Source organism: Lynx canadensis, chromosome B3 (genome assembly GCF_007474595.2).
Source record: "Lynx canadensis isolate LIC74 chromosome B3, mLynCan4.pri.v2, whole genome shotgun sequence".
Lineage (NCBI taxonomy): Eukaryota > Metazoa > Chordata > Mammalia > Carnivora > Felidae > Lynx > Lynx canadensis.
In genome coordinates, this window is record NC_044308.2 from 145,291,185 (window position 1) to 145,302,500 (window position 11,316).

Sequence of the window (11,316 nt, forward strand, 5' to 3'; positions counted from 1 at the left end):
AACTGGGCATCTATCATCTGGGTGTTCCATGCAACTTCGCCCTAAGTAAATAAATTAGCCTCCAACCTAAGTTACTAAGAGTAATACAACCACACTACCCAGCTTCAGACAGCTGAGATGACAACTCACAATCTTGAGGCCCTGAGGCAGCCCTGATTAGACACTTGAACGAGTACAATTCCTGCCCGCCTGTCCTCTCTGGCAGGTATGCTGCCCTCCTCATGAGAAAACAGAAAGCGTGTTCCTTCCTCAACGCAATTCTGGAACATCCATTTCCAGAATGTCAACTGTAGACAGGTCCTAAAGGTGGGGTGGTGAGAGAATTGGAAAGCAGGGGGCTAAGACTCTCCAGGAGCCGAAGCATCGGTCCTCTGGCTCAAGCCTTTTTTATTTTTGCAAATTGGCTGGTAACAGCAGGCACGTACAACATAGTATTTGGCATCTTGACAGGTCTGGCACCTGCAGTGTGTTCCACACTGGGTCCTGAGTACATCTGGCGCCAGAGAAAATGTTCTTATCCAGGCCTGGCGCCCGTATGATGTCCTCTGGAGAGAACGAGCAGTCCCGGTGGCCTTCCGTCCTGGGGATGAAACGGCTCTCGGTTTCTTGCTGCTCCGTCCCTTTCCTTTGGGACATGCTCACAGTGCTTCCAGCTTCTCGTTCTCCAACATCCAACTTTAAGCTTATGCCATTCAGCAAAGGCTTCACATGAGCCCTGCTCCTGGCCAGCTGGGTTTCCTGGGGCATTCTGACCTGGGCAGGGCAGGTGTGCTTACCTTTGCCTCCACGGCCCCCCATGCTTCCCCTGTCGTGACATCTGCCCCACCGGGGAGGGACCCGGCTGGTTGTACTCAACGGCACTCCAAGAGCCTAGTGCAGAGCGTGGCATGTGTTATAAGCTGGACTGCATCGCCGATTCCCGGTCCCTCGAAAGGTGACTGTATTGGAGACGAGGTCTTCAGGGAAGTAATTTTTCCCCAGCATTGAGATATAACTGACATATGACACATTCTTTACCCCACGTGGCCGTTGTAGTTGCTCCGGTGAGAACACTGAAGATGGACATCACAGTACCTTTGGCTCGTCACCACGCTGCAGGGCAGACCCACCTCTGACCCACAGCTTCCGCCCCCCCCCCCCCCCCCCCGCCAGATGGCAACCACCATCCGCTCTGTTTCTGGGAGTTTGAGGACTTTAGGCTCCTCGTATTAGTGAGATCATAGGGTATGTGTCTTTCCCTGTGCGCAATATCCTCTGGGCCATGCGTGGTACTGCAGGTGTCCTTCTCATCTTCTTCATCCACTCGTCTGTGAGGTCGCACAGACTGCAGCCAGGTCGCGGAAGTAGCGAACAGGGGTGCGCGCGTCTCGCCCCCGCAGTGACCACAGGTCCTCACGGACTCAGGAGTGAGGGCTGCTGGACCTCCAGGTGCTGGAGGCAGCGGTGGCAGTGCCGGCCCCGCGACGGCAGCCAGGACGCGGTAGCCCACCCAGGGCGGAGGCCACCCCGGCTCGCGGACCCGCAGCCTTGCCGGTGGCAGCGTGTCACCTCGTCACCCCGTCAGGGGGTGCCGCCGGCAGGTGCACACGCGACCTCCTGGGCCCCCGCGACACGCCTTTAGCCACGCTAGGCGGCTCCTGTGTCTTCAGAGGTCCCGAAGCAGCTTCGAACCCGAACACAAAGACTCTAGAAAACGGTCCAACACTCGCAAGATTAAAGCCAGCGCCCCGGAGTTCCCGCGTTTCAAGCACCACAGTCCCAGCGGCTCACACAGTCCTCTTCCGCGCTCGCGTACCACCGGCCGGAAGTGACGTCAGCTGCTCCGGAAACGGCCGGCGGCGACTTCCTTGCGTCCAGGGAGTCCGTACGCCATTGGCCACTTCCGTGAGGACTAGGTATTCCTCCCACTTAAAAGTTAGGACGACGTGAATCATCCTCCAACTTTGATGACTTCAACAAGGAAATATAACCACTCTCAACAGCTGTGTTGGGACCACCACTCAGAAGACACCCGAGACACGCCGCCCCTGCCGTGCGGCCACGCCGAGGCCGGACCCCAGAGCACCCTCTGCCTATCCTGCGGCGCACCTCACACAAGACCCGCCCCTGTCCCAGTACCGACCCCAACCTACGCTCGACCTATCACGCGCCGTGTCCACTCTAGCCCCGCCCCCGCCCTATCCCTCGGCCTATCCCGCTCCGCGCTGTAGCCCCGCCCCGCCCTCGCCCCCGACCTATCCTGCGGCGGGCTCGAGCCCCGCCCCCGCCCTCACCCCCGGCGTTTCGCGCGCAGCTGGGTCCCGCCCCCGCCCTCGCCCCGAGCCTATCCCGCGCCGTCCTGCTTTCGAGCCCCGCCCCGCCCATGACTCTATCCTATCCCGCGCCGCGCTGCGTTGGCGCGCGGCTGTGACGACACGGGTCGCGGCTAGGCGCGCGGCTGAGCTGCGCAGCCCCGGGCCCGCGGCCATGCCCAAGCGGGGCTGTACCTTCGCGGACGCGGCCCCGCTGCAGCTGAAGGTCCGCGTTGGCCAGAGGGAGCTGAGCCGCGGCGTATGCGCCGAGCGGTACTCGCGGGAGATCTTCGGTGAGTGCCGGGTGGGCTTCCCGCACGCGGGAGCCTGGGAGGTGGTCTCCGCAGGCCGCGCCCCCCGGGAGCTGCGAGGCTGCGGGACCAGCAGTCCAGCCGGGCTTCGGGAGCGGTGAGCGGGGCATGAAGGGTCGCACGCTCACCTGCGCCGACCCCAGGCCGCAGGAGGCGTGCCTGCCCCTCCCTCCCTGCCTCCCCTAACGGGCGGCCTGCGGGCGGTGCTGCCTCGGGGCTCTGTCCCCCCCGGAGACCCGGGTTGGGCCAGTAACTGATCCCGGCCGGGTTAACCCCCGCGTCTCTCGGGCCCAGCGGGAGGTGGGGAGGTGCCCTGACCCGGGTGGGGTAAGCAGGCCTGAGTGCGCATCCTAACCCGAGAGCTGTCTGTGGAGCGCGCCGCCCCTGCCCTCCACCGCGTGGGAGACCCCGCCTTTTGGGAGCTTCCCGGCCCAGTGTGGGGAGGACTCTCCGGAGGTGATTTGGGCGGGCACCGGTCGCTGCAGGACCAGCCGCAGGGGTGTCCGAGGGCTCGTGCGGGGTGGGTGGGAGCTAGGTAGGCGGAGAGGAAGTTTCGGGAAAGGGATTCCGGGCAGAGGGACACACGTGCAAAGGCCAGGAAGCAGGAGCGTGCTGGAATCCAGGTCCCGGTGAGGTGTGAGGGCGGCGAGCTGTAGGCCTTCTCATCTGGCTTCCTCGTGCATGGTTCTTGGTGCATTGACACGATGGCTCTTCAGTTTGGGGCGGTTAATACCCTGAGGCCGCTCCAGAGTGGAGCTCACCTCACCTAGTGGTGGGGGCCCGGAGATTATACCCTTAGAGCAGTGAGGGTTTGCAACCAAGCGGAGCCGCTGTGCCTGAGGGATGTGGGGGAGAGCCCACCTGGGAGACGCGGTTCCTGTCCTCCTACCACCGCCCCAGCCACCACCCTGCTGTCAGCAGTCGTTCTGCCCTTTCCTTCGCGCACACTCGGGTGGCGAACGAAACTGCTTTCCGAGGCCGAGTCAGTCTGGCTTACCCTCTCCCTCGACCCCCCGGGGCCTTCCGTAATTAAGGACCAGGCACCCAGTTTGAATTCATGTGCAGCAAATTCCAGCCCTGACCCCTTACCTTGAATGAACCACAAGCCTGGGAAAACCGGTCACCTCCTGACACTCCCCCTTTCCCCAGGATAAGGCGAGGCAGGGGCTGGAGGAGGAGGAGCTGGGTGTGGCAGGGGTCATCGGAGTTACCCGGCAATTGTCCTCCCATCAGTACCACGTAGAGCCAACAGCTTCCGGCGTCTTCACCCTGGCTCTGTTGGGACAAGGCAGAAAACCTCAGATGAGGCGTTTTGGGGGCTGGAGGTGGGCGTCTGCTCTCGTGCAAGCCCCGGGATAACCGACGTGCGGCCTGAGGCAAAGCCACGGCTGCGGAGCCGAGCATCTACTTTGGCTCCAGGGGTGGGGTGTCCGGGCCCACGGAGGTCTGGGAAGTCCTGGGGCGCCTGTGTCAGAGCTGGTTGCTGCTTCTGTTCTGCCGGCGGCTCCACAGTAGGTGGAGGGGGCACACTGGCCAGGGCTGTGAACTAGTGACCTGAGGGGCAGGGCTTTCTCTGTGCCATACACCGCCGACTCGTGGGGTGCTCGCGGGGCCTGGCGGGGAGAAACCGCGGTGACGCGAGGCCACACGTCAAGAGAGCCGTGTGGAAGATCAGAAGAGGGAGCCTGGGTAGGGCTGCACGGTCCAGAACCTTCCTGGAGGAGGTGGCCCCGGAGCTCGGGTAAGGAAGGCCCAGCAGCGAGCAGCATGGGCCGGGGGCGACCGGATGACAGGACACAGAGGAGGCCTGGCCACAGCCGGCTCGGAGGACAGGGTGGCCGGGCCAGGATTTCCACGCCACAGGGGTGTGGACGCTGGGACTGATTTGTCTTCCCCAGAGAAAACCAAGCAGCTCCTTTTTCGAGGGGCCCAGGCCTATATGGACCACTTGTGGGAGGAAGGCTGTGCCATCGTTGACCTGCCGGAGTCCCCGAAGCCTGGCCCCACAGAGGCCCTTGGGACCCCCCGTGGGCAGATGCTGATCGGACCGGATGGCCGACTGACCAGGAGCCGAGCCCAGGCCTCCGAAGCTGGTGAGTGAGGCCAGCAGCTGGCACTTCCGGCCCCGCGCGGAGGATGGATGTGGAGGTGTGTTGTCCTTCATTCCTGATGCCGTCTGCCAGGGAGCTCTTCCGTTTCTGGGCAGGCGGGAGCTGGGGAGCCCAGAAGGCTCCTGACGTCAGGAGGCTCTGCCCTCCCCCAACCCCGACATCCAAGCCCTGGGTTTTGAAGCAGCCTCTGGCTGGGGGTCAGGAGAGGAGTGGAAACCCTCTTGGCGTCCTGCCTGCTTTCCATCTGGGCGGGAGCAGCTCAGACCACTGCCCTCGTTGCGGGGTAGATACCACAGTCCTTGCCCCCCGCCCACCCCCAGGCCCGGAGCGCAGCCTTTGCTAAGCAGTGGTGCACGGGCCACGCTTTGGGACACCGGGACTAGGATCACGAGACGAAGGCCACAAGAGTTCTGATACGAGCCACCAGGGGGAGAACTGCTCCTTCCCGCTCTGACTTGGAGACAGCAGAACGGACGGGGACGGGGTCGCGGAAGCCGGCCTCTTACGTGCCCCTGGGCTCCTGGGGTCTCCCGAGTGAACGAGGGTCTGTGGGCCGTGCTTTCTTGTAGGTGGTCAGGAGGACCCCTGGCAGGGGGCAGGTCAGGTGCAGGGAGTCAGGTCAGCCCTCTGTCCACGGGTGGGGGAGGCGGGGCCCCGCAGCCACCGCAGGGCTGACGGCGGCGTCTCTTCCTCACAGACCCGTCCGGGGCAGCGACCAGGGCCTGCTCCTCGTGCGTGCGAGCCGTGGACGGGAAGGCGGCGTGTGGCCAGTGTGAGCGCGCCCTGTGTGGGCGGTGCGTGCGAATCTGCTGCAGCTGCGGGGCCGTGGCCTGCGCGCTGTGCGCCCTTGTGGAGTAAGTGACCGACCGCGGGGCCCGAGCAGGTGCCAGGTGCCGGAGCGTCCCGGTCCGGCTGGGGGGCGGGCAGTGGGAGGGGCCCCGCGTGGCCTTGCTTCTCGGGATGCCGCGGTGCCCACGGATGCTTCACCGCTTTCACCTTTTTCTGAAGACCGGTCTTTTCTCGAGGAAATCCGGGTCACGTCGGCCCCCAGTCCCACCCTTTGCTCTGGGTCTGCTGTCTCAGTCACTTCGTGATTTGATCTTTCGAGGTCTGGTGTCGGGACTGTCGGCGTGGTTTTTCCCGGCAGGGTGCTCGCCGTTGGTGGAGGCAGGTGGGGGCAGGCTCAGGTCCGTTCGCGGGTCTGCGCGTGGCTGGTTGCGGGCTGCCGGAGCCCCAGCGGAGCGTTTGCTTCGTGCGCTACTTGAGCGTGCGTCTGCCTCAGCTCGCTGGATCCCGTGCGGGCTTGGGCAGCGCTGGGTCCCAGTCCCACCCCCGCACCACTGTTGGCTGGCCGGGCGGGGGTGAACGGGGCCCTGTAAGAAAGACGAGGCCCCCGTGCAGACTCAGAGCCGGTTGTGTCGACCTCCAACCAGCTTAGTCCCGACAGTCTTTAGAACCAACCACGGGAAGCAGACACCCAGCTCTGGTGGGCCCGCCAGCGAGCCCTGGCGAGCCCCGGAGAGCAGGGGCAGGTGTGCAGCCCGGAGTGAGGGTGGGGGACTGGGAGCTCTGTGCTGTCCAGTTTGGGCACATTGTGCACGTGGCGTGTCTTTGCTTTGTTTTTGCTGGTCTCTTCTCTTCATATTCACGGGCAGACCGAGGGGGGCCGGGCCCTTCCGGTGTCCCCCCGCTTACCTCCTCACCTGCGGGGGTGCTGAGCACAGAAGGGCAGGCGAGGGAGAGAGAGAGTTGCCGGGAGCCCTCCTCCCTGCAGCCCCGTGTGCAGGAACCTTCTTCCTGCCCGACAGCATCATCCTGGCCTTTACTTCCTGCTCTTCCCCCCACCCCCACCCTGCCCCTTACCTACAGAAGTCACCTGTGATGGGGGCGGCCCCAGGCCCATCTCTGAGCCCAAACGGGGTGGGTTCCTGCCCCATTGTACAAGTGACTCGCTCCGGGTCACAAGGCCAAAGCGGCATCCCCAGGTTTAGAAGCCAGGCCATGGCCTCGTAGCCCCTCCCCTTCAGGTGCCCCCCCCCTCCCCTGCAGGTGCCCTGCTCCCCTGAAGGTGCCCCCCCCCCGCAGGTGTCCCCTCCCCCCAAGGTGGGTTCCGTGCCAAGGCTCTGCTCTCACTAAAATGCAGCCCAGTGGGCCACGCGTGGCCACCTTGGGGCCCATGGCTCCTGGCTCGCCCGTGGGCCACAGGCTCACCACCCTCCCTGCCAGCGGCTGGGCAGCTCCGACTTCTTGCATCTCCGACGAAAACGGGTTTCCTTGGGCGTTCTGTAACGTGCTGCCAATTCCTTGTCCTTTTGGCGTCTCTCCTGATGAATTTCCCCTGCGATTCGCTGAGCCACTGTGGTCCAGTAAACCCTGCCTGGAGACTGGGAGATCTCTGGGGTGGGGCGGGGGCCGCAGATGGGCCCGTCAGCAGTTCTCACGCCCCGTTGGCCGGAGGTCCGAGGTCGGGCGTCGGCGGGTCGGGCGTCGGCGGGACTGCCTCTTCCCGAGGCTCAGGAAGGCCGGCTCCGGGCCCCCTCTGCCCCCCCCCCCCCCCCGGTGGCTGTGGGCGCACTTCGGGGTTCCCCTGTGGCCTCACGTGGTCTTCCTCCGGGGATGCCGGCCGTGCGGGGTGAGGGACCTTGTGTTAAGTAGTTCTGTATGCGGCTCACGGCCCTGTGTCCAGATGAGGTCGAGGGACTGGGGGGGTCAGCCTGGGGACTCAGCTCAGCCCCTCAAAACGGTTCTCCTCTCTTCCCCATGATGCTGCAGCTGTGGCGACGTTCAGGAGACGGTGCTCTGTGCCAGCTGCGCCACGTTCGAGGCCTGAGGGCCGGGAGCGGACGACAGCCTTCCTGGACGGCCGCGCCAGTGGCAACGCCGAGGGACCCTGGGGGGCGGGGGTGTCTATTTTATATTTTGTACTGAGGGCGGAAGCGAATAAACCCCTTTATATTTGGACCAGAGGACTCGCTGAACAGTTCTGGGGTGTGGCCTTCTGGAGACCTCTGCGCCTGCTCCCCCATCTTGTACGTGGGAAACGGGCGTCCGGAGTCTGCTATTTCCAGCCCTTCCAGCCAGCAGCGGTGAGAGAGGACGGACTCTACAGTTCGTGGCCACGGTGCCAGAGTGGCTCAGGGTTGGTGTCCCAGACTGTCCCTCACGTGCCCCCATCTGGGTGCCCGTGTGGCCGGGGCTCCCGGCGACCTGACGGTCCCTGCTCTCTGGGAGTGACGGCCGGGCAGTCCTCACGTCGGGGGCAGCCGATAGGAGCGGCGGGGCGGCTGGACCGGCAGGCTGCGGGTCTCCGTCACCTGGAGCCTCCACCCGGTCCCCACGCGCGAGGCTCCCCTGCCGTCAGACTCCGCATCCTAGACGGAGTCTAGGGGGTGGACGGGGGTGGGGGGGGAGGGTGGGCAGGGGACGGCGGGGTGGCGGGCTGGAGCCGGGCCCAGGGTGTGGTTTGCTATGTCGGGGCATCATAGAAGCCACTGAAGCGGAGACAGGGAGGCCGCCTGGAGGGGGGTGGCGGGCGCCCGGGGCCTTCCTGAACCCATACTGTTCCAAGGCCTTCCGGCTCAGGGGCCTGGGGCTCTGGCCCACCGGCAGGCTGCGCCCTGAGCAGCAGACACGGCCATCCTCGACCTGGGACCTCCTCGCGTCCAGCCTCCTGCTGGGGCTGCAGGCCGTGACCCCAGTAAGCAGGACGTCGCGCTGGTCATTTGGGGACTGCAGGTCAAAACCACCTCACACCTGTTGGATGGCCGTTATCAAGACAAAAAGCGAGTGTTGGCGAGGATGTGGAGACAACGGGTCCCCGTGCACCGTACGGGAGCGCAAGGTGGCGTGGCCGTTGCGGGAACAGCCCGCGGTTCTTCGGAAAGTCAGAGTCAACTGCCGTGTGGTGAGCAGCGCCACTACTGGGTGACCGTGAAAGAAGGAACCTGAAGGCGCCGGCACGTCCCCCTGCTCCCCACGGCACGGCTCACGGGATCCAGAGGGAGGCCACCCGCCTGCTCCCCAACCGTTGGGCGGATGGACACTGCAGCCCGTCCGCGTGACAGGGTCCTTGGAAGGGGGGGAGGGGGGGGGAGTCCTGCCCCTGCTGCAGCGTGGACGGACCGTGAGGACACGGTGCTCAGTGACGTCAGCCGGCCCCGAGAGGGCAGATCGCTTGTGACCCCTCTCGTGCCGTCCGTACACACGGTGGGATGGGGGCGCCAGGGGCCGTCGGGGGGAAGGGGTGTCCGTGTTTCATGGGGACGGAGTTTCAGTTGTGAAGATGGGTGGGGGGTGGTGAGGGGTGCACGACTCCGTGGGCCCACGCGGTGCCATTGACGGCGCTTCAGAGTGTGACAAGTGTGTGTGCTACCAGTGGAAAGACCATAAAGCCTTGGTTGGCGAGCATAATTCGTTCCGGAAACATGCTTGTTATCCAAAGCACCTGCATCGCAAAGCGAATTTCCCCATAAGAAATACCGGAAACTCAGATGACTCGTCGTACAACCCAAATATATTCATATAAAAATGGTTACGGTGCTGTAATACAACATAATAAAATGCAGATTACAAAGCTAAATTAACCTGCCCTTTGAAAACCCTCCTGGCTGGTGTGAGGGGCACAAGAGAGGAGGGTTGCTGTGTAGGACGACTTTTATCACTGACGGAATCACTGCTCTCTGTTGGCTCCGTGGAATCTTAACTTTCATGCAACTTCAACAAGGAACCTGTCCGATGACCTAGAATGAAGCAAAGCATTCCTGAGCTCCCTCTTGGATGGAAAAGCAAAGGATGGTCCAGAGGTGCTTTGAAGTGACAAAAATACACAAGTGCCAGTTGTGGGCACCTTCCAACGTCCTGAAAAATCACTGATTTCTTCCAAACACCGCGGCCTGAGACCGAGCGTCTGAGCATGGGAGATGATCACCCACAATCCCACAGCGAGTGAGCAAGAGAGAGAGAACTATTGGCTAGTTGTGATCATGTGACATCTGGCGGCACGTACTGCTCATATCATAGGACGCCGCTCGTGTACCAAGTTAAAATTTATCAGAGGGACGCCTGGGTGGCTCAGGTGGTTGAGCGTCTGACTTCGGCTCAGGTCATGAACTCACGGCTCGCGAGTTCGAGCCCCGCGTCGGGCTCTGTGCTGACGGCTCGGAGCCTGGAGCCTGCTTCGGATTCAGTGTCTCCCTCTCTCTCTGCCCCTCCCCTGCTTGTGCTCTCTGTCTCAAAAGTAAATAAACGTTAAATTTTTTTTTTAATTTATCAGAAATGTTTGCTTGTCTTGTGTTAGACACGGAATGAGCTTCTCGCAGTCCAAGGTGTTTCTGTGTTTAGAATGTCCAAGTCCTCGACTGCCGAAAGCAGAAGTCACGGCGGGTTTGTGGACGTGGCACGGGACGGCCGCACGGGGCTGGGAGACGCCGCCCTGTCCCCATGCCAGGGGTGCTCTGGCAGCACTGAAGGCGGACCGGGAAGTTGTCGGTGTGCACGGTCCATGTGCACGTCGGTCCTTGAGCAGCCGGGCCGTGGCACGACGTGCCACTGGGTATCGTGGGCTGCATCCGTGGCGGAAAGGGAACGTTAAAGAAAACTGGAAAAACAAGCCACTGACGGAGATAAAATGGATGTTAACACGAGTCCTTTAATCCAAAACAAGGTGGGGAAAGACGGAGGAGGGAACACAGGAAAAGGGCAAGAGGGTTTGTAAGCCCAGCCCGCTGACGGCGGTCTGCGTGTGAGCACTGGGAAGGCCTCAGTCAAGGCCAGACGTGGTCAGATTGTCCAGCACACGACCGGGCGGCAAGACGCCGGCCTGCCGCCTGCAGACACTCCCTCTGAGCGTAAAGACGGGGAACCGAAAGGAGCAAGAGAGACGCCGTCTCTGAGCACGCGTCCCTGCTGGCAGCTCCTGGAGGGCCCCCCCCCCCGCCCCGCCCAAGTCTGCAGGGCAGGCCGCGGAGGCAGACCCCAGGTCGCCAGCCGCTGCCAGCCAGACCTGCGGCCGACTTAGCTCGTTCCACACGGTGGCCGGGACGTGGGCCATCGAGGTACGGGGCACTGGTTTCCATCCCGTCCCTCGCCAGCCACCCAGCAGTGGCAAGAGCAGCTGTGGGGACACGGGACACGAGAGGGCATCGTGCCTCGCCCTCCATCCTAAGTGTCCGTCCCCTCGTGTCCCCCACTCTCCCCCCTGCCCCCGCAAGTTCAGGGTGTCCGTTCATTCCTCGGCCCCACCCACCCAGGATGCTATGTCCATGCCCGTGACCTTGAAGCCCCTCCTGGGACCAGAGGCACCCACGGCGCCCGTGGGGAGGGCGGGCCCGCCTGATGACCACGCTGTACTGATTCCAGGCACTTCCTGCGCTCTCCACCACAGCCGTCACCTGCGGTCATGCGGTCACTGCACCGCTGGCTCAGGGTTTGAGGAGAACAGAAGGGCGTCCCTGTATTTTCTGGTTTCTACAACGGACAGTTTTTTCCTTAAGATCTGCGTAAAATTTAACCATCTTAAGTGTTAAGTGTGCAGTTCAGTGGTGGGAAATATGCTCACGTTGTTGTGGGCCCTCACCACCACCTGTCCTGTAAATCTCCCCCCGC

At 63.2% G+C, this 11,316-nt stretch overlaps 1 protein-coding gene across 1 annotated transcript; it reads left to right on the forward strand.

The window, feature by feature from the left end:
- Positions 1 to 2,451: 2,451 nt before the first annotated feature.
- SIVA1 (SIVA1 apoptosis inducing factor) lies at positions 2,452 to 7,674 on the forward strand. Its single transcript, XM_030320120.1, has 4 exons — positions 2,452 to 2,584; positions 4,501 to 4,695; positions 5,411 to 5,567; positions 7,486 to 7,674. The coding sequence occupies exons 1-4, from the start codon at positions 2,467 to 2,469 to the stop codon at positions 7,541 to 7,543; spliced, it is 528 nt and encodes a 175-aa protein (XP_030175980.1). The 5' UTR covers positions 2,452 to 2,466; the 3' UTR covers positions 7,544 to 7,674.
- Positions 7,675 to 11,316: the final 3,642 nt, after the last annotated feature.